The following is a 22,158-nucleotide window of genomic DNA, read 5'->3' as shown; positions in this document are numbered from 1 at the left end:
TCTATGTTCACATGTTGTATATTCCTTCATGCTGACACAGCACTGGAATACTGGTCAATATCCAGTCACACTGCATCATATTTACAATGTTGGTTCAGATCCCATCTTTAATAAAAGAGAAGTATCAGTAGCATCTATGGCACAGAATGTATGCTGCACCATTATAAAGCTTAATACGTCCTGTCTCTGCTGAGCATCAGGTGGAACATGACAAGGTGGTAAATGAAATCAAAGGAGCAGAGATGTAGAGTTTTCTGCTGTTATTTGTCGTATTGTCGGCATTAAAGCCAGTCAGCAGCGATGCTCCCTCAGGAGCCTGATGGGATCTGGTGGTTGAACTGCAACATGCATTATGTAAGATTTCTCTTTGTCATATTCACTGTTGTGCTTTTCAACTAGACACACGATGAAACACTAAGATGTGGGACAAGGACTTTGTGATTAGTCCTTGTCAGTGATCTGTTTCTCTGAGGTCCAGACTGTGTGGCTCTGAGTGACGTCTTGCTCCAGTCAATCCATTATCACATGTGACAGCAGGATGAATGACAGGCAGGAAAACATCCGCCTGAAGGGCACAGATCCAGGTGTGACCTGTGCAGAAATTGGTAAATAAAGAAATGTTACATGGAAAGAACTGGACTGATCAGACGCCTGTTTGGTAATACTGTGCAATGGGTGAGACTAAACTCCCAGGAGCATGAAACATTTACACAGCACCGTACACTGTAAGCCTTAAAGTCATATTTAAATACTTGAAAAACCAACTTGGTCAAACCCTTTGCCTACACAGGCAGCTGTATTATTATGACAGCGAACACATCATCATATCTAAGGTCTGACTGTGTGAGCAAAATAAACAGTATTTAATGTGGAGCTGATATCAAGTCAAGTCATCATGTAACATACTGTACGTTAAAGATAATATGGCTGAAGTGACCTACCCCAGTTTATCAGCATGGATATGAAGTGTTTGTAGAACTGCACTTATAGAGTGAAATGACAGGCTTAGTGTACAGTCTCTGCAGATATGGATATGATATGAAGATAACACTCATACATACGTCAGATTTTAAAAATACGTTTATAAAACATTAAAACTGGGAACAATTCAGGCAGCGATGGAAACTTCTCACTGTCTGACGACACCTTTTGAACTCACTCACAGGTGTGTTCATCTGTTCTGGCTCATTCACCCTGTGCTCAGATTAGGCAGGGCTATGCTGAGGATCTAAGGCAGGGGTGCATCTACATGAAGTCATGAGGGGGCAGCTGTCACGCATCATGTTGGTGGTCCTCAGCCCTATCATATCCAGCCCCAGTAAGATCTGAAGCCGGGGGGGCTTTGCTAACATGATGTTAGCTAGAAGGCTAAGATTGGCTCCCATTCAAATAACGATCACTTCTGTATCTACAATGTTCAGCAAATTCAAGCACAAGTCATTGAATCCATTGATGAAAGCTGCTAACATACATTACCTGCCAGCAGATCAGCCCAGTAACAGAATTCAATTACAGTACCCAGGTTTCAACCAGTAGAGGGCAGTGCCTCAATATATTTATAACACTATATGTAGAATGTGTGTTTCCTCACAGCAGGAAGGTTCCAGGTTCTACCCTCATGTGCATGTTGTCCCCTTATCTGTGTGGGTTTTCTCCTCCCACAGTCTGAACACATGCTGGTTAGAGGTTGGTTGGTGACTCTAAATTGTCCGTAGGTGTGAATGTGAGTGTGTGTCTGTCTCAATGTGTCAGCCCTGTGATTAGGCTGCTGATCTGTCCAGGGGGGGGGGGCCCGTCTCTCACCCACTGCATGCTGGGATTGGCTCCACCTGCCCCCCACCATCATAAAGTGAACTAAACAGTATGGACAAATACTTTGCACAAAAATGTCAAGATTTGGACCTGAATCAGATATAAGTGTTCTCTCCATAACAAGTGCAGAGGAAAATTGAGAGAGAAGTTAATCGATCAGTCTGTACACACACACACACACACACACACACACACACACACATCCTCAGTCCTGAGAAGAGGTGTAATCAGGGGAAAGAAGTAGAAACACCTGTGTTGGCTGTAAGGGCTTGAAGCTGAGGCACTGCAATGTAAAACTAAACATGGTTTTAAGGAGCCATTTGAATTGTGCTGTTGGGTCAGATCAGTCTGCTCATTTTATAAACACAAACCGATTAAAGGCTGCATGACGTTTCAGTTATTAACTTGAAGAAACCATTTGAGACATGACAACAGCTGCTGGTCTGTAAACTGAAGTCAGTGAATACACAGTTCACCAGGGCAGGAACAGAAAGTGTGAAATCTTTTTTTCAGTCAGAATCAGTGCACAGTTCCACATCAGTCCAGAAGATGGCCTCAATATTCAACATTGTCCAGTCAAACCATTTGGCAAGTCAGACTCCTGTGTGAGGCGTCTAACTGAGTGGTATCAGACTGCAGGACGAGACAACAATCTGGTTAAATAGCACCTTGACCAGAATTTAAACCTGCAGCTGGAATATTACATGGATCTGTAGCTGAGCAGGAAGTTCAATCTGACTGGGACTAGATGATGAAGCTCCACCACTCTCAGAGCATGTGTGACTGTTTTTTCATTCAAATGGTTACATTCAAGAATAAAACCAAAGATAATCACAGCACAAATTACAGGTTGTTACCGACATGTTACAGATTCTCTTATCGTGTTGCACAAATCAATTTTACACACATTGCCAAAGGTGCAAGAAGTACTTAGTAACAGTAGAAATACCACCATGTACCAATACTCGGTTGTAAAAGTACAAAGGTGTCAGCATCAAAAAGTACTTAAAATATCAAAGTAAAAGTACTCATTCCACAGTAAACTGGCCTCTGTCAGTGTTTTACTGTTCCTGCTGCATTAATGTACATGCTGGACTTTACTGCAGTAGTTGTTTAAGATTGGACCAGTTTGAAGGATTTTATAAACTGTGGGATCCTCTGGAATCTAGTGGAGTACAAGTATAAAGCTGTAAGTACAAGTATCTCTAATTTGCATTTAAGTATAGTACTTTTGTAAATGTGCTTAATTACATTCGACAGCTGTGTATTTCAGACTGTTTGAGGAGATGTGTAAGGTGTTAATGACGCAGTGACACTTGCTTCTGTTGCAAAACAACTGCTGGTTCATGAGTTCCTGTGTTCTGTCAATAGATCTAATCTAGAAAATTTAGCCTTATTCAAACCTGAAGTCATATTTCACACAAAGATAACACAACATTGCCCCAACCTTATCATCACACTGTCATCTGCACCACAGGTTAAAGTACACTCCTGTAGAAGACTCCAGATGTGTCGCTGCACACAGTTTAGATCATTTTAATATATTTATTAGTTTTAAAGCGTGCAGCGTCGTAGCTCAGTGATTAGCCATAAAATACTAAAATAAGATCAGGATCAATATTACAGATGGCAAAGCCTCACAGTGTCTGGTTGATAGAAATGGGTTGGACAAATTAATAGAAACACCGGTTAGTAAAACACAGTACAATTCAGCAGCAGCACAGCCACCAAAAACCATCATAGAGATTTCCTATATGTACCTATTAAACTGACAGCTGAGCATATGCAGCCATTCCGGTTTGACTGCTAACAGAAATACATAGATACAGGTTTGGATGGTGAATGTACCGTTTTAATCGTTATCTTACATCCAACTTGGAATGACTGGTTTCACAACCTCAAGAACCGGTTTCACTGTACAAAACACACACACACACACACACACACATATATATAAACACACACATATATAAACTGTGTCGCCTGTGCCGTACTTTAACACTGAAAGAGGAAATCCCAGCCTGAGACTGAAGTCCATCACTGCATGATATAACAAGTACACTTCCTCATGCATGTTCACTTGCTCTTTCATTGTTGCTAATGACAGACAAGCAGTGAGACTGCAGAGGATTTTAAGCTTGTTTTTTTTACTGCAAAAAATGAAAGTGATGGCGGAGTGTGCTCATTAACCCTGGACCCAGCATACAAAGACCTTTCTTTCACCTGTTCAGCTGAGACAAATGGAAAAGACATCTGAGCAAGCAGAGACGGTGAGTACGTTCCTGCCAGAAAACGTGCACCCTGTGTTGTGAATCCAGCTGAATGAACTCATTATGCTCCTCTGTCATTAACTTCACATTTTCACGCTCATGTTGCCAAATATTAACTGAGCCGAGCATCAGAAAGAAGAAGGTGCAGGTTTATGTGGTTAAAAGAAAAAAACAGATGCAGTCGGAAATTTAATGATTTGAGAAACTGACATTTCCTGTAGTTATCACATGACAGGAGGAATAGAGAACTTTGATCTTCAAAACTTCCTGTGCTAAGATTTACAACTGCACACCATTTTGATTCTGAGGTTAATTTATTTTGAGGGTACTTTTAAAACTATTGTGAGATCCTGCAATACTGTTTCGGAGATGTTTTCTGCAGTAAAACTTCACTTTATTTTCTGTCTGTACAAAGTCGAGGTGATTATATATTTCCAGATAAACACAATTTATTGTTTATTGGGATCCCACTGATAAGGGCCTGTGCTGTGTCACTGTTTACAGATCAGTGCTGCATCAAGGCAGTGTTTGATTATTTTATGGTGGTGGAAAGTAACTAAGTATATTTAGCCATGCACTCAAATACTAAAGTATTTGTATTTCCATGTAGTACTTCTTCATCCTTGGACTTCACTACATGTCAGAGCCAAACCTTGTACTTTTTCCTGCTCTACATTTATCTGATAACTTTAGTTCCTGTTTCAGAATCAGATGAATCAAACAAAATCCAGTCTAATCATCAAACTTTATTGATCCCTGGTGGGAAATTCCCAAACTACCCAGCAGTATGGAAAGTACTTCAAATTAGAAGTATATAAGGTAGTTAACATTAGCTTCACCTTTACCAGCTGCATCATTAAAGTGATGAACACAATAATGCATCAATAATTAGAATCCAATAATATCAGATACATTCATGTGAAATGGGCCATTCTGCACAATGACTACTTTTACTTTGGATACTTCAAGTACATTTGGATGATGATACTTTTGGGCTTTTTCTGTAGTAAAATTTTAAATGCAAGACTTTAGAACAGAGGATTTTTACACTGTGGTATTTCTACTTTTACTGCAGTAAAGGGTCTGAGTACTTCTTCAACACTGAATTCCTTTGGAGTATTTTTGTTTTTGGTATTACTACATATACTACTGTTATCAAAGGTGCACACTGAAATGCTGAGCTACTTTTACTTCTCCATGTTTGTGTGCAGGGCGTAGTTAGTTCTTACTTTGTGGCACCTGTGGTTGGTTTGACATTGCACCCGTTTATTTTGTTCCATTAATTTCTAAGAGTTTGGTTTACTGCAGATCATTTCTAACAATTTTCTACAACAGAATATTTAAAAAAACACATCTTAGCAAGGCCTAATCCAGTGATTAATGGGGCAGAGAATACAATGGCCTGTCTTTAGTGAAGATGAAGAGATAAAGGCAGAAACACAGTGTAATTTTGTCCTAGACGTGTGTGTCTATGATGCAGAAGCCACATCATGGCCTGTGCACTAACAGGTGTGGTCACTATAGTGTCCTTTGAAGTGGATGAAAAGGCAGGATAAGTGTGTGCAGAAAACAAGCCCTCACTCTGCTGTGCTGATGTGTTTCAGGACTGCAGGAAACAGCAGGATTTGAATTTATGTAAAACATCTGTGTGTGGAGTTTGAATGTCATTCTAATAACATTCAAACACCGTTAGTGTGTGTTATGGCTGACACTCTGCCTTTTTAACATTTGAGGAATTTAACCCACCTATTTGCTTTCTTTTGGATGGTAAGATTAAAAATGGAAATCCATATAAATCCTGTGTGTGCGTAGATCTGGAGTCAGGGCATGTTTAGCCTAGCTTAGCATTCAGATCTGAGGCTGTGGAAACAACTGTCCTGATTCTGTCCAGATTTATTCCGCCACCACCTCTACATACCTCTTTTATAACACTTGTTTAATACAAATCATTTGTGGTTGTAGAGACAGCTGTGGCCTAGAGTCAACCACTTTGGTGCCACCCTGTCTGCGCATGGGCAGAAAACGAAACCACAACTGGCAACTTGTACATGCTGAGGTGCTTGGCTTGATTGACAGCTGTCTACACTTGTTTGGCCTGATAAAGTCTGCAGAGTAAACTGTTGTTTATTCAGTTCTCTGGCTGCTTCGGGGATGGGTTCCTGGCACCTGAACACAGGGTCACAGATGCTGCACGGACGTGCTGGGTGCATGGCGTTGTTTGACATGTAACTCGTCCGAAAAACACAAATGGTAATTTTTCCACTTCACTTTGTGCACAGATTGAACATACAAAAAAATGTATTCACCTGTGAGCTTTTAACATGCAAGCTGACTTTTTGATGTATCAGCATGAAATGTAAATGGTAGAGAGAGCTCTTCATAGGTCCTGCTGGGGCTTCTGTTAGTAGGATTTTATCCACCTGGGATAATCGCTCTAATTGAGAAGGTGTTAAACAGCAAACATTTCAATTCCACAGTTATGAGTCGTTTGTATTGACATGCTTGATGAACAGTGATCGCGGCGCTGCTTTGTGCTGCACGTCCATATCTGTGCACTGTGGCATCTTTTCTCTCGAACCTCCTGCGAAAGAATTTTGGCTAAATGTCGGTGGTGCTCTTTGCTTGGTCTGCTCTGCTCATGCTCCACGACCAGTTATTTATTCAAAACAAATGAGAAACATAAAACTCACAACAACTTCCTGTGCCAGAGGAGTTTTCCCAGGGAAGACCAATGACCGGCTGAATTGTGAACGTTTCAGGAAGTGAAATATGAAATTTCCATCAATGCACAAAATAATGTTTAACTACTTTAACTAACTAATTTTACATTTTGTCTTCTGCCCCACTAACCCTGCCTTGATGCATTCCACTCCTACACTGGTGTTTTATGTCACTGGGGAGTTTTCCCATAGGACGCTGTCATGTCCTGTCATTTTGCTTGGCTATAAATAGTGACTTTGTCTTCCCATGCTGAACCAGTAATGTCCACATACAGTACATGCAGGATGAGCCTCCAGCTGACTGTTCAAACTATAACTATAGCTCATGGGGCCCTGCGGGATTTATGATAGCAGCACCTGTAACCCACTGTAGCCCCAGACACCATTTAACTACTGGCTTCCACGGGAACGTTCACCCAGCACTTGACACGTTTAACTGTGTATTAATGTATTCTCCGATTATTCACATTAACCTTCATGTTACCTGCTGAGTGATTTGTACGATTCGCTTCTTATTCATTTAAATGTGTTTTGCTCCCTTTTCTGGCAGAAGATGGAGCAGCAGCAGCTGTCTCCAAACGCACGGAGGAGTTTCAGCTTCTCATCCCTCCGTGTAAAAAGTAAGACCTACAGCACACCAGTGCACAAAGCCTCCATTTAATCAGAGACAATACCTCCACCTCAGCTCGCCTTTTATTTCCTGATGACTCTATCGTTATGTCAATGTGAATTTTCTGCAGGAAGGCACAACAGTTATGATGAGGGAGGATTTACACTGCGGAGGGGGCTGTTGTCTTTTTCATCAGTCCGAATCCCATCGAGAAAAGGTAAAAAAAAAATTTAAAAAAAAAACAGAAATGGAGGAAGGAGTATTTCAGTCCTTTACTGCAGTAAAAGGAGAAATACCACAGTGTAGTAAATCGTCTGTTCCAAGTAAAATCCTGTATTTATCCAATATTGGAGGAGAAAAACATAATGATAAACATAAACAGCACAAAAACAACTGAGTACAAATCATGTGGTTGCTCAGTGCCATTGTCTCATGATACACTTACAACTCAAACCTTCAATTCTTCACTTTCTTTCTTTCACACTTTGATCCCAGATGAAGAAGGAGCCTCAGAGCTGGACAGGCCTCAGGTCCAGGTGAAGCACACAGGTACATTACAAAACATGTTTCCTCTGCTGAGATGCTCGTGTCTGCGTTGTCCACCTCCTGCTCCTAATGGTGTTATCCATGTTAAGATTTACTGTTATTGCAGAACCAAATCTAACGCCATCATTCCTTTGGTCTAAGTGCCACAGTGTAACTGGAGTCACTGGAAAAACACAGCGTCCTGTCCTGGTCCTGCTTAGTTTGTTTTCTACAGCTAAGTCTGTTTAGCCTTCGTCGTCGTTCCAGAACAGCTTATGTGGTAAAAACCAACCAATGCTAAAAATAACATTTACATGCTGCTAATTCACTAATTCACAGAACTCAGACCTTATTTTTCAGACAGTGTTTTTAAAAAAACATTTTATTTTAAAACAAATTCAATTAAATACAGCTAGAGGTTGAGGTTTCCACCCTCTTGTGGTTTCTATTTCATCTTCTCATTGATAAAATCCAGTACTAGACACAGGATGAATTATAGGATGTGTCGATCTGAGATTAACTGGATCCTGTTTCTTCAAAAGTGATTTTGTCACTGACATTTTGACAAAACAAAGATTATGTCATTATAATTTATTATCTGGTTCAATCATAGATTATTAAAGAGGCATGGCACCAGTCTTACGTGTTCATTGTAGTCCTGGGAGGTAGAAGTTTTCCTGCTAACACTTCACAAGCTGGAAACACTTGTAATCAGCATTTTCCAGAAATCTCAACCTGACTGACTCAGCGCTCTGATGTTTGTCAGGTTCTTATGGAGGTAGAACTCAGCGAGCATGAGTCACTGACTGCGTGCTTCATCCGGGCTTTTATTTCTGTTGTTACTGACCTGTTGAGCAGCTTAAGATCTTTTAGTTGAACTCAACGAGTTTGGGTGTGTTGATTTTTCTGATGGCCGTTCCTGCTTCATTGTTTTTTAATTACATTTATTTGTCAGGGATCATGTCCAAAAACATGAATCTCACACAAAGAGAAAAAAAAAACATGTGTAGAACCAGGTTTTTATCTGCAGTTTCTGGGCAGGTGGACACAAACACTCATACGACCCATGTAAAAAAACAAATACTATATTCAGTCACAGATGCAAACAAGCCAAGAATTAAAAGTAATTTACAAATTCAACCTCCAATCAGATCCAGAACTGGGCAGGACACACAGTTTATCCCAGAATTCCAGATTCTGTGTCTCTGGCCAGTTAAATCTACTGGTTAAAAGAGAAGGATGATTGTGAATTTAATTTAATATATGACTGACTTGCTTCAGTTAACTGGAAACAAACCTGACTCCTCCATTCTTCTTCTTCTAAAGCTCATTTTAGTGCCATAAGCTCAGCTGGTAGAGTCTGACAAACTGAATCCAACCAGTCACCATCCTCAAGGACACTTCACTTCAGGTGTGGTTCAGTCTGTTCTGGTCTGGACTGTCAGACTCCAAAGTGTTTTCCAGACCAAAGTTTCTACTACAGGTCTGACTTTCTCTGTATTCTGACAACAACTAAACTTCTATCTGGACCATGTTTGTGTCGTTGTTGCTCATTTGGACTTTTGGCTGTAAAACGTTTCAGCGGAGACCAGAGTTATGCCAGGAACCAGAAAATCGGGAACATGATTACTGATCTTCTGTATTGAAACGTGTTGGGGTTGAGTACATTAGTTTCTGCACAGCGGGGCCGTTACTTGCTGACTGTGGTGCTGCTGCTTCTGCTTTTGCAAAACCCTGTGACTGCTGCTCTTCCACCGCTGAACAGTAGGAAACGCACTGAGCCGTCCTTTTGGTTGTTTTTGCGCATGCCTTGAACGCAGCGCACAGAACAGCGCCGTGAACTGAAGCGGTGAGACATGCGGACCGGTGCGGGCCAGGGTGCGGGTTATATACGGGAATGAATCGATACCGTGACGCTGCGGTGCTGACAGAAGCAGCTGAGAGACCGACGGTGTTTTTAAAGCAGCGATGAGCGAAGCGGTGACCAGGAGAAGGAAAGAGCCCCGGCTGAGGAACCTCAGGAGCAGATGGAGTGAGTACTGAGATGTTGACTTACCTCGGGCAGGTTGTGTATCCGGATATCACTTCATGTTAACTGATCCACACTTCTGCGGCTTGTTTACCTCTTTGCAGCGACAAATTCGCTTGTTTTTATTTTTGGTTTGGCAGCAAACTTTTGTTTTCTTGACTTTGAAAACAAAGCAGAGCCGCAACTTTAACCCGATCCCCCAAATGAATCCAATCCCATCAGCTGCATTAGTTTGCACTGCTCGTGAAATCAGTGTTTTTGTAAAGTAATAATGTGCAGCCTGTTCGCATTAAGTCCTGGGCTCATGGTTTGTTTTGCGCTGTTGCAACATCTGTTCCCCAAACGACGAGCAGGGCGGCATCAGATGCAGTTATTACTAAATGTGGTTTGGTTTGAGACGCATGTTAGCACTTATATTAGTGTGTATTCCTGTGCTTTAAGAAAACAGACTTTAAACACTATGATTCAAAGCGAGAAACACACGCACACAGTGAACTTTGGCATGACTAACCTAAAACACATATAAACTACAAACATGCCTGCAGATCCTAGTCCAAATTTGGTGGGTTAAATTGTAGAATGTGGATTATGTCAGAGCCTCAGTCTGAAACACTGGTGTTATGAGTAGGCCTAATACCAAGCTGCCTTTTGTGTTTGTGGTGTGTGTTTTCCACCCAGCAGATCATGTGAAGTTCTTGATGAAAGACTGCGGTCAGCCTGGAGTGTGGCCACTGCCACAGAAAATAAAAAAATATATATATTTAGAAGGTGAAAACTGTGATATTTAGTTGGAAATCGGCAGGTCTCAGGTTTTCTGATTCGGGGGAAGTTTCAGGAAGTTTGTTTGATTGTAGAATTGGCGGTGGTGTTGTAACATGTACAGCAGCCTCAGGGTGTAAAGCTCAAACACCCACAACACAGCAGAGCAGCAGAAGCATGGAAAGCTTTGCAAAAGGCTCGATGTGGTGTAGCTGTCTCTGAACGGGACAAAAACCCATCTTTAACCTGCACGGGTCTTATGCTCTTGGTTTTTATGGTGAGAGAATGGAACAGTAATTCTCAGCCACCGACTCTACCTCTGTCTGGAAAGGGCTTAGGGCGATCACCAGTTACAAGCCCAGAGCCCCCCCACTCTTTGAACGACCTGCACCTGGCCAACAGCCTGAATGATTTCTACTGCTGCTTTGAAAGACAATGGGACAGTCCTGACCCCCCTCCCCACTCCTCCCCCCACCAGACATTGACCAGCAGCGGCCCCATTGCCATTACCATACCTGGATCACCTACACAGCTCCACATCTCAGCGACCCCCACCCCTCACACCCCTCTCCTGGATCTCCTATAGTTCGTCTACAGAGCCAAAAGACCTGTAGACGATGCTGTGAACATGGCCCTCCACTTCATCCTCCAGCATCTGGACTCCCCAGGATCCCAAGCCAGTATACTGTTTGCGGACTTCAGCTCTGTCTCTGACTCCCGGACCAGTCACCCTCAAATGCTCCCCCATCCCCCAAACTACAGTCACTTTCACCTTCTAAATTGAACTACATTTCACTCAAACTCACTTTTCCGTATATAGTATTATTTTATTTTATTTGTATTGTATTCTAGTTTATTCTAACATTTTGTACACACTCCATAAAGTGTTTTTTGCTGTACCTGGCAGTAAAACTGATTCTGATTCTGCAGTGAATTTAGGGCCAAGTTGTGAAACTGCCAGGGGTTGTGTGGGCAGGCACTGCCACTGTGCAAACACCTCATCCTGTTAGCAGATGTTGTGCACTGTGTACTGAAGTTTCAATAAAGACTGTTATCAGGAAGCGAAGAGATGAGACAGACTGAAAGTGAAACCTGGATAATGTCCTCTGGGACATTTTTATCGGCTCCAGGTCCTCGTCGCTGTACTTGGTTATTAACTGCATGTGCTCATGAGCCGCTCAGCTCGACGCACGTCAACATGCTGATGAATGTTTGACAGCAAACCCAACTCTGCAGCCACAAAACAACAGGAATGCAGTGTGTGCTGCAGTGTCACCAGGACTGTCTTACAGTGATTCATGTGGTTTTAGGTCTCTGTTTACTGGGGACAGAGTTCAGCTCCCACTGATTCATTAAGCAGTATAATCTCTTTGTGTTTCAACACATCTCATCTCGTCTGTGTGGGTCCCTCTTATAGTAAACTGGCTGACCTCCGGTGTCCAGATCACAAGAAATGAGCTTGCTTCTGGAACCCCTGTGTCAGACCCAGTCAGTTTAATAGGAACCCCTGTGTCAGACCCAGTCAGTTTAATAGGAACCCCTGTGTCAGACCCAGTTTCATCATTTTTTTCAAACAAAAAGTTAATCACCAACTCTTGATTTCCTGTTAAGGTGAATAATATTTCTTTAAAATAGCTACTCACTGAAGTTTGTTGGTAATAATCCATGTTGAGTAGAATTTACCATATTTTTCTGGCTGCTATTTATTTACAATCTGAAATATCAAGTTGATATAATTTTCCTGTGCAAATTAATTATTTCCCACATGACCTGAATGCAGCTCAAGTATGAAAATTCTTTCCTTGGAGTCTGAAGTAAACAAATGATTCAGCAGACTGTTTGCTCTGTGATATATACAGAGGACTCGTAGGGGAGACCTGTGTTGGTGGCAACAGTGGATGTTAGCAGTGGTTGCTCTGCTGCGTTATAATTCCCAGTCCAAATGGATAGGATTCAAGTCAGAAATCATCAATCTCATAATAAATCAGAAATGAAGTATGATCAGAATGTAACTAATCTGCAGTGTGTGTGATAAGAGCAGAGCCCGGAGGAATCTGGGCCTGTCACTGTGCAGATGCAGCAAACTTTAGACTTTAGACACCCCCTTCAATCTTCATACACTTCATTATGTTGTAGCTTTAAGTTTGAATAGTTAAACTCACCTTTTTGCTCATCATTCTACACCCAGTAACCACAATAAATAATCGAAACATGTTTTTAGTCTTGTCATTTACAACAGCTCGGTTCCAAACTATGTTCATGTGGATCCAGTTTGCAACAAGTTTCCATGACATGTATGAACTGATTTGAACCCGATTGCCAATTTCATCCATTTAAAATGATATCTGCAGCACGAAGCGAGTCAGTATTTCGGTGTCACAGTTGAGCTTTTGGTTGGAAGAAGCAACAGAATCAGGAGACTGACAGACTGAAACACATTTGAAGATAAGTGTGCTGGGGGGGGGGGCTGGCTGTGAAAGGAGTAAAGTTCATAACCCGATTGAAAACCGATTGGATTCAGTTTGTTAGACTTGTACTAGCCAAGCTACAAGTGAACAATTTAAAAGTGATGTATCTACGGTACCTGCACTAACAAACTTTGTTTTTGATCTACCAGCTGTGGATTAACTGTCCTTTTTTCTGTGTTGTGCAGGTGAGCAGCCCAAAGGTAGCCTCATCTCCAGTGTCACTGGAAAGCAGAGTGAGTAGAGTCGCTCGAGTCCAGCAAGAGCAACTTTCTCCAATATATTGTTTTCCATTATAGTATGTTTTTCTTTTCATACATATATATATATATATATATATATATGCAAAAACAATGTGTCAAAACATGCACAGACTCGTCGTTACTAAAGAATATCCACTTTTCCTGCTTCCTCTGGGTGCTCAGCGTGTTGTTTCTCTTCCAGATGCTGTTCCGTCAGGTGAAGATGAACCTGGAGAGCAAGGGCCCCTCAAGAGGTTCAGCGCCTTGTTTGCCTCCTTTCGCAGAGTCAAACCAGATAGTGAGTGTTGCACCTCATTACCACATCAACCTTACATGATTCGGGTTTTTGATGAAGGTGGCGCTGAACGTTTGGTGATGTTGCATAACTGCTGATGTTTTCCAGTTGTGGGAGAACAGACGTCATGAAAGCACATGTGATTAGAGCACTGCTGCAGACTGTGGGTGCTTTCAGTTTGACTAAGATTCCTTCTCGTTTACCTGCCGTCACTGCACAGGAAGAGTTGGTTAAGTTAGTGTCTGCAGTGCATCTCAATTTTCGCTTGAGCCCTAACGCTGTAATCTGAAAACACATATACAAACTTAGATTCAGTGTGACCTGCACACTGCATCTCACAATATATTCACCGATGGACCTCATGAATAAATGTGAGAAAGCACAACAAAGCAAGATGCTCCTTCTAACTGCAGAACTGAACTGAGAGTTGTCGTGTTGTTAGGTTTTGCTGTACCTGTCTGTAAATCCACAGGGACATTGTAAACACAAACTGCTAGCAGCTCATTCATCATGCTTTAATGGTACCAATTAGCCCAAATGTAAAATGACAGGGCTGCAGTTGTAGTCATCGCTTAACTCACTGACTCCATGGCAATATTATACTTCCTGTTTACATTGCTGAAGCATCATGGGAATCCTTGATCCACAGAATCCAATAATATCAACTTGTCTGTGTTGTTTTCTAACAGCTCAGCCATCTTGTTTTGGTAAAACAGCAGCTACCAACAGGCCTCAGAGTAGACTGAATATCCCCCAGCATGAGTGTCTCCACTGTTTACACTGTTTCGGGAAAACAGCTGGTGCCTGATGACTGGTTCTAGACCTGCAGCAGCATCAGTAGCAGAGAAATAACAGTAGACTGGTGTATTTATTTAAAGAACAGTAAACACCTGCATGTCAATTTTTTTTAAACATTGTTTTCATCATCCACTCAGATTAGACATATGTGTAATTATTTACTTTTTTTTTTTTCAACATACGTGTATATGTGTAAAGCCACTGTTGCTTTTTCTTCATATTTTTATGGGCAAATCTCTATTTACGTTCTGTATTAGGGTCATTCTAATTTAGAATTCAATCTAATTTAACTACATTATAAATGGGAGCTGGGCAGCTTCTGGGTTGTACCGACAGGCCAGAAACACACAGGAACACAGGGCTGCCAACCTGCTGGGTTGCTTTTATTCTAGAGGCATGCAGCAGAAAACACACGAGCAGGCTGGCAACTTGTGAAGGACACGGGATTGGGCTGTTGGTGTGGGGGTGAATAGTAATGGTCTCTGAACAGAGCAGCAGAGTGCAGTCAGTGGGAGAGATGGGTAGAGGTATCAGGGCCAACGTCTAGCAAAGCAAAAACATAACTGTTAGTAGAGTCTAATTATAGTGGACATTCAGCCTGTTGCCTCTTTCCAACAGTTTTAAAAAAAATCTGCAGCAGCATATCCACTTATATCATCAGCTGAAATATTACCACTGCGGTATCCACATGTGCCTGCACTGGATAGAGATAACCGGGATGCATTCATAGTGCACAACACCTCCTTGATCCTGGAAACCTCTTCATGCTAAAGACACTAAAAAGACATTTGTGCATTTCTGTGTAGAAGGCAGAGGTGCAGAGTCTACAGTACCGCTGGACCCAGACAACCTGGCAGACAACTCGTCGCTGCAGCACCGCTACGTTAGTGGTCAGTACTTCTTTGAGTATCTGGTTGTGGTCAGCCTGAAGAAGACCAAGGACGGCAGCAGCTATGAGCCTCAGATCACCTACCAGTTTCCCAAGGTCTGTTTGATAGTAAAACACAAACATGGTGCAGTACATGAAAATCTCAGTCACTTCCTATGGAAAAATGTAAAAGAACAGCTGATTTGTTCAACATGAATTCTTACAGAAAAAGATTTTGTTCTGTTTATTGGGAGCTAAATAAAATATAAACCTAAGCACTCTTTTATTTTGCGTGTTTACTTTCAGAGAGATATGATGGGGAGATCTCAGAAGGAAGAAGAGGAAAAGACGCTAAAAGCGATCACTTTGTTTTGTTTCCCAGAGGGCATCAGCTGGGCTCCTTTGACTGAGTACCGCAGGTACAGCTGTGTTTTCACCGTTCACTCCTGCAGTCACAGTGTGTAAACCCCGACTCTGAGTTTTCCTCTTCTGTTGGCAGTGAGACCTTCTCCTTTGTTCTGACGGAGATCGATGGCAGCAGAAGGAACGGGTACTGCAGGAGGTTACTGGTCAGTGTGCAGACTGAACCTGTTTTCACTGTGTGTCCTCATTTAGACTCAGTTTCTAACTCTGGTTCATTGAATCTCATCTGTTTTCATGCTCCAACCTGCAGCCTGGAGGAAAAGGAGCTCGTCCACCTGAAGCATACTGCATCATCAGCAGCCTGGCTTGTTTCGGCCTCTTCTCCAAGGTGAGTTTGACTTCCTAAAATCAGTCCTTCCTGCTCATCCTGTGATTTTTATTCAGCTGTACTTCTCATAATGTTGGCTCCAAAACTGCTAATCTTTTCTCAGCCTCTAGAGGCCCCATAAGCCCCTCCTTCCCACTTTTTGCCCCTCCCATGCCGTCCTGTTTCCTAAGGCTACAACTTCAACTTCACTTCCAACTATGGAAGCCTAATTAGGACAAACTGTGCAGTCCAATGCTAGCATTAACAATTAAATGTCAAAGCTTATAAAATTAAGCTGTGACTTTTCCTCAGCACAAATGATCAATAATCAAACGTCTAAGCTCTAGCACTGAAGATTTTTTTTCTGTTCACTCCTTATAACAAAAGAAACCCTGGTGGTTTGAACAGCTGGCCCTGTGTTGGATCATTATGGGTTTTTTTTTTTTCTGATGGGTTTGTTTGTATAGAAATAAAACACGTCTTTCCTGTTCAGGTCTTTAGCCTTTATCTGCCACTTTTGTTGTCACAGTGGACAAGTTGGCTTTAACAAACAATGAACAAATATTTAGACTTGATGCCGAAGTGCATGTATTGTATGACTGACCAAAAGTGATGTGCAGGGGAGGTGAACTCTACAAACATGATTAAAAATGATGTGAATTGGCTGTGACAGTATGTGACAGTTGTTTGCTGCGTGTAGAAAGTGTGAAAAAGAAATGAATACTACCTACATATTTAATGATTACCATGTACTGTGGCACAACAGGAACTCCGTGGTGATCTAATATTAACACAACAGTAAGTGTGTCAAGGGCGTCTCACCTGTCGGCACCTGCTGGCCTGTTTGTCTAGGAAACACACCTGTGTCAGGTGGATTTCTGTTTGTTTAGTGATGCGTGTGACTTATGCTTCATGCAGCCTAAAGGGCAGGGTTCTCTGAATCTGGACGAGGAGGAAGTCAGGGGTGTTTCCTGGGAATTTTACTGATTCAGTAATTAAATACCACAGGGGTGACCAATATTCATTCTAGTGCTGTCAGTTTCATTGTTACATAGATTTCACCACTTAAAAGCACAGGCCGTTCTTTGAGTTACGCTCAAACTGGAGTCACTTGCACTTTTAATGGCGATAAACAAAACATGCACTGACCCATATGATGGCTTCATCGTAAAAACATTAAAGCTGGACCTTTTCTTACTCAGACAGATGTTTATATAATCATCTGTTAGTTTAGATTTTTGTAATTCTGCGGAACATGTTCTGAGCAGAGAAAATCCTGGTACTTCGATGTAAAACTTTAAATGTTGGGTTGTATTAGTTTGTGTTTGTGCTGTATGACTGTGTGTTCTCCTGCATGTGTGCAGATATTTGACGAGGTGGAGAAGCGGCGGCAGAAGTCCATGGCTATGATCTACCCATTCATGCAGAAACTGCGGGAGGCTCCATTCCCAGCTCCGGGAAACACTGTGGAGATTAAGAGCTTCATTCCTGAGTCGGGCACTGAGGTCAGATCTAAGCTCCTCCTGTAAAGTTTGACAATACACATTTCAACGGCCAGAGTTTAACTATAAAGGATCAGACAAGTGCAGTTTTATTGTGTTTCACAATAACTTCATCAGGGGACCCATTAAAATACAGTTAAAAGCAACCCAGATTGTAATAAACCACAGTTTGGGTTTCAGTTTCAGCTTGAAGTAGGTCTGAAAAGTTTGGCTTCCTGAAATCAGGATTAACGTTTCCTGACAGAGTGCGGATGGGATTTAAAGTTTTGGGGCCAGTCCATCCTCCACTACTAAGCTGGACTGCAGCCATACTGCGTTAAAGAAATATGACTGTATTCAGTAGGAAAGCATTCAGCCGATGAACTCAGAGTTATGCTGGGAGTGGATTGCTCTTGAGTTCTGTGGAGTTTTGTTTGAACCTGTTCTACATTACTCAGCCTTTACGTCAGAGCTGACACACCTCCCTTCAGGCCGCATGCTGCGTTTCAACAGCTCTCTGTTATCACAGGTATTCACAGATTCTGGCCATTGTTTGTGTGACGAGACCTCAGGGTAAAACCAGGACAAGGACATGCGTCTCTGACGCTGTAAAGACTCTGGGTCATGTTAGCGCTGCTTAAAGTATGTAAGGTAAAATGAAAGCAATAACCAGCACCCAGGGTTATGCATGGATGTACTCAAAGAGCATCTTCCATAAAAGGCAAACTAAGAAGGTCTGTTGAAAGGGACCTGGCTATGGGCAAGATGGCAGACTTGGCAGACTGTAGAGATACAGTTAGGGTTAATATTAACCATAATGAATTGTCCTCTGTCCAGCCGTAAATCTGAGTCCAATGAAGGTGAAAGGCAGAGGCTTCATTCGGCATGGAGAACATGTGTAACGCCAAAGTCCCCTCTCCAGGTTTCTGCTGCAAATTCTAAGATTGTGTGTCCTGTTAACACAGAAAGACACACCATGCAGACTTAAAACCACAGGCTTCAGCAGAATAACAGGAGACACTGGCATAGCCACAGTGATATTTATGTCACTAACATCCACAGTACACATCACATAAAATAGCCCCTATAGCAGAAATCATTTTCTAAATGAATAGAAACTTCCTACCAGCATCTTGTTTGAACTTGTATCAACTAAATTTTCTTCCCTTCCTTCTGGGTCTCATTGTAAACAGAGCTGCAGTAGGAAAATTACCTCAGTCCTTTTATTTTGTTATTTCACATGATTCCCCCAGGAGCTCAGGATATAACTCGAGGTGTATTTTAACACATGTAATCACATGCTTAACGAAAATACTGAAAATGAAAAAACACAGTGCATGTGCCAACAAGCTATGTGTCTTCAGAATCAGTGAGTGGTGTAGTGAAAGTGTAGTAAGAGCCGGTGGCGTGTCGGAGCATTGATGACATGCTGGTGCCTCTGTTGACATGTGGTGACTTTCCACTAGATCATCAGTCTGACCAGGCCGTTGGATTCCTGGCTGGAACACGTCGACTTCGCCGCGCTCTTCAGATGCCTGACGGACGAGGAGGTGCTGCTGGTGTTTGCTGCCACCGTGCTGGAGAGACGGATCGTTTTCATCGCTGAGGAACTGAGGTATTACACACTCACCTGAACACCCACAGGAAAGAAGATACTGTGGATAAGTATTTATGCAAACCTACTGTAATTTGGGTTTGTTTGGATTAACCAGACTCAAGAGGACAAAGGGAAATTTTTAACTTCAGAAATTGACTCCAAGTTTTGTCCATGAACCTTAACTGCAAGAAGATACTGTTTCCCTGCAAATAAAAGGATATAATCCCTCCCTCTTCCAGTGGGCTTTAAATGTGAAAGTTCTGCAGGAAGCGGTCAGTTTAAATTACAATAGCCTCAAAAAAGGGCAAAATGTAAAACATTGAATTTAATCGGTGAGTGATTACAGTATGACGAAAAAGTGATTTTAACAGTGTGACCTGATCCTGTTGTACTGATAGAAACAGATTTTATTTTGGATTTATGCTGTGAGATATATTATATTACAACCAACAGCAACATAACTTTGTACAATCAAACATGGACAGTTTATAATCTCTTCTCTCTTGTTTCTCTACAGTACATTATCCCAGGTCATTCATGCAGTAGCAGCCCTCCTTTACCCCTTCACCTGGCAGCACACCTTCATCTCCATTGTTCCGGAGATCCTGATCGACGTAGTGATGGCGCCCACCCCCTACCTGCTGGGAGTCCAGAAACGGCTGCTGGACCAGGTCACCGACCAGAGCGATGTGAGTTTATTATGGAGGACACAACAAAATCATTAAAATCATCCATCACTTTGCACAAAGGGAGAGTTTGAGTGACCTCCCTCTTCTGCACTTGTTTCTTTCTGTAACACAGCTGCTGGTGGTCGACTTGTCTGAGGATAAACAGAAGACTTTCATTGTTTCAGTAAGTCTTTCATCAACTAAAATGTAAATGAGTAAATACATTTTTAAATCCTCTAGTTATTGGTGATAATTAAATTTACAGGGAACCATTTCTAAGTTAAAACATTAAAGTAAAGCTGTAAAATACTCTTCTTCCAGAATGGTGATGAAAGCTCCATATTGCCCCCAAAGCTGCAGAGTGAAATCCTACAGGCTCTAAGTAACAGAAAAGAAACATCAAGTAAGTAAACCGCAACCAACATCAAGCAGGGGAGCAGAAATTCAGCCCCATCATCACTAATTCTGTTCTGTCTTTTAGCGATGGAGGAGCTCAACCGGGTGGTGTCAGAGGCCTTTCTGCATTTCTTCGTGAAAACAGTCGGCCATTACACTTCATATGTGAAGTACAGTCGTGCTGCAGAGCGGGGGGTGTTTGAGAATAGAAGTTTCTACAAGGCCATTGAGTCGAAAACCACTCGACACTTTGTAAAGAAGTTCATGCAGACGCAGATGTTTGACCTGTTTATCCAGGATTTGGAGCAGCATCAGTCTAGACCTCAGCAAGGTGAGGACTGTGAACACATCACACAGCTCAGGGGCGATGACCCAGGCCCAGGTTCCTCTGCGGGAACATGTCAACATCAACCTAAGAATCGTTTCAGTTTCACTGCACAAAAGTCCTGAGCAGTTTTCACATTAGAAAAGAGACAAAATAAAGTTAAAACAGTCAGAATTAGTACTAAAAAAAAATCTGCTGTTATTTTTCACACAATGCAAAGCACAACAGAAGTGGAGGAAAACTTTAAATTCATTGTAGGTAGTTGTTTGTTTGTGTGTACTGTAAATATGTAGTAAACGCTGTTAACCCGTAGTGTAAAGATTCCAGACCTTCCACTGTGGGCTTTTTTTTTTTCCACCTTAAATATCGAAAGCAAAACCAGTGAAAATTATGTTTTAGCATCTGACATTGGAAACAGCTACTGATATTGGACAGTTTTTTAAAAAATCTGGTATTTTGACATAAACAGAACTCCTTCCAACATGTGGTTACATATTTGTGTCCATGTGAATTAGTGAGGTGTAGAGACCTGTAATTGCTCCCTGTGATGGAGACACTTTAATGATTCTTCATGATGATTTCATTTCTTATATGCAATGCCAGTTGACAGCAATAGCAATTAGGTAATATCTGTTGATTATTAGTCCAGCACATCATTATTCTAGCTTTTACCTACGGGTTGCAGAAAACTATGAATTTTGTTTTTTTTTAGTTTGAAAAAGCTTTTCGTAAAGTCTCTACAGTATACTGTCATTTTCTCGGCCATTACATCTTTAAATGCAGCAATCAGTAATTTTTTTTAAGAACACAATAAATGATAAAGACAACATATGGGTTTAGGGCCAGCACAGATGCAGTATCTGCCTTGGATTGTTTGTGAGGTCATTCATCTATTGTTTCTGTGAAGAATTTAGAGGTACACTGCATTCACCATCAGACAAAAGTCAAACATTTTCCCATAGATAGAATCAGGATCAGTTCTACTGACACACGAGAAATATGACTCCAGGACAGTGGCAGGTTTATATAGTCAGTGTGTGACATTTCATATCTTATGAATCTTGTAACTTCGGCTCATGTGTTCACTGTGCACTGATTCATGATTCTGTCCTTTGTTTGCAGGAATATTTCATGAAAAGATCCTTGAATACCAAGAGAAGAAGAAAAGGGAAAAGACAAAGAAACACTAGCTCCCAGCAGCAGATGTGTATATAGTGGAGTGTATAGGAAGCAATGTGAATATTGCGCTGTGTATTTTATGTCCTATGTCAGTGTGGTTTTAAATATGTATGTTCCAGTGTGTGAATAACTGTACTGGCTGTGTGGCTGCCGCTCTGTGAAACTGGCAGAATGAGCAACTTCAGTTCCGCCTGTGGCCACAGTGTGTCGCTGCTGAGCAGGAAAATCATTTCAAATAAAGACTAGTTTTAAGTCCATGTACCTGCAGTGTACAATTTTTGACTAATACGTACAGTATTCTCGTGAGTAGAAGAAGAAAAATGTATATCTACACATGGGTCAAACACATGCAAAATGAATTCATAAATAAAAATATATTTATTTTCTAG

General features: G+C 41.6%; 1 protein-coding gene across 1 annotated transcript; it reads left to right on the top strand.

Annotated features, from left to right (window-relative positions):
* The first annotated feature begins 3,822 nt into the window (after positions 1-3,822).
* dennd2da (DENN/MADD domain containing 2Da) lies at positions 3,823-22,030 on the top strand. Its single transcript, XM_026332153.2, has 17 exons — positions 3,823-4,082; positions 7,353-7,422; positions 7,543-7,629; positions 7,908-7,961; positions 13,379-13,426; positions 13,635-13,730; positions 15,332-15,510; positions 15,700-15,812; positions 15,893-15,962; positions 16,067-16,144; positions 17,488-17,628; positions 19,071-19,219; positions 19,719-19,890; positions 20,003-20,053; positions 20,191-20,272; positions 20,351-20,596; positions 21,713-22,030. Exons 1-17 carry the CDS (start codon positions 4,053-4,055, stop codon positions 21,778-21,780), a joined length of 1,734 nt encoding a protein of 577 aa, XP_026187938.1. The 5' UTR covers positions 3,823-4,052; the 3' UTR covers positions 21,781-22,030.
* The last annotated feature ends 128 nt before the right edge of the window (positions 22,031-22,158 follow it).

This window comes from Mastacembelus armatus, chromosome 7 (assembly GCF_900324485.2).
Source record: "Mastacembelus armatus chromosome 7, fMasArm1.2, whole genome shotgun sequence".
Lineage (NCBI taxonomy): Eukaryota > Metazoa > Chordata > Actinopteri > Synbranchiformes > Mastacembelidae > Mastacembelus > Mastacembelus armatus.
The sequence above is the reverse complement of the archived record's forward strand: the minus strand, read 5'-3'. Positions and strand labels throughout refer to the sequence as shown.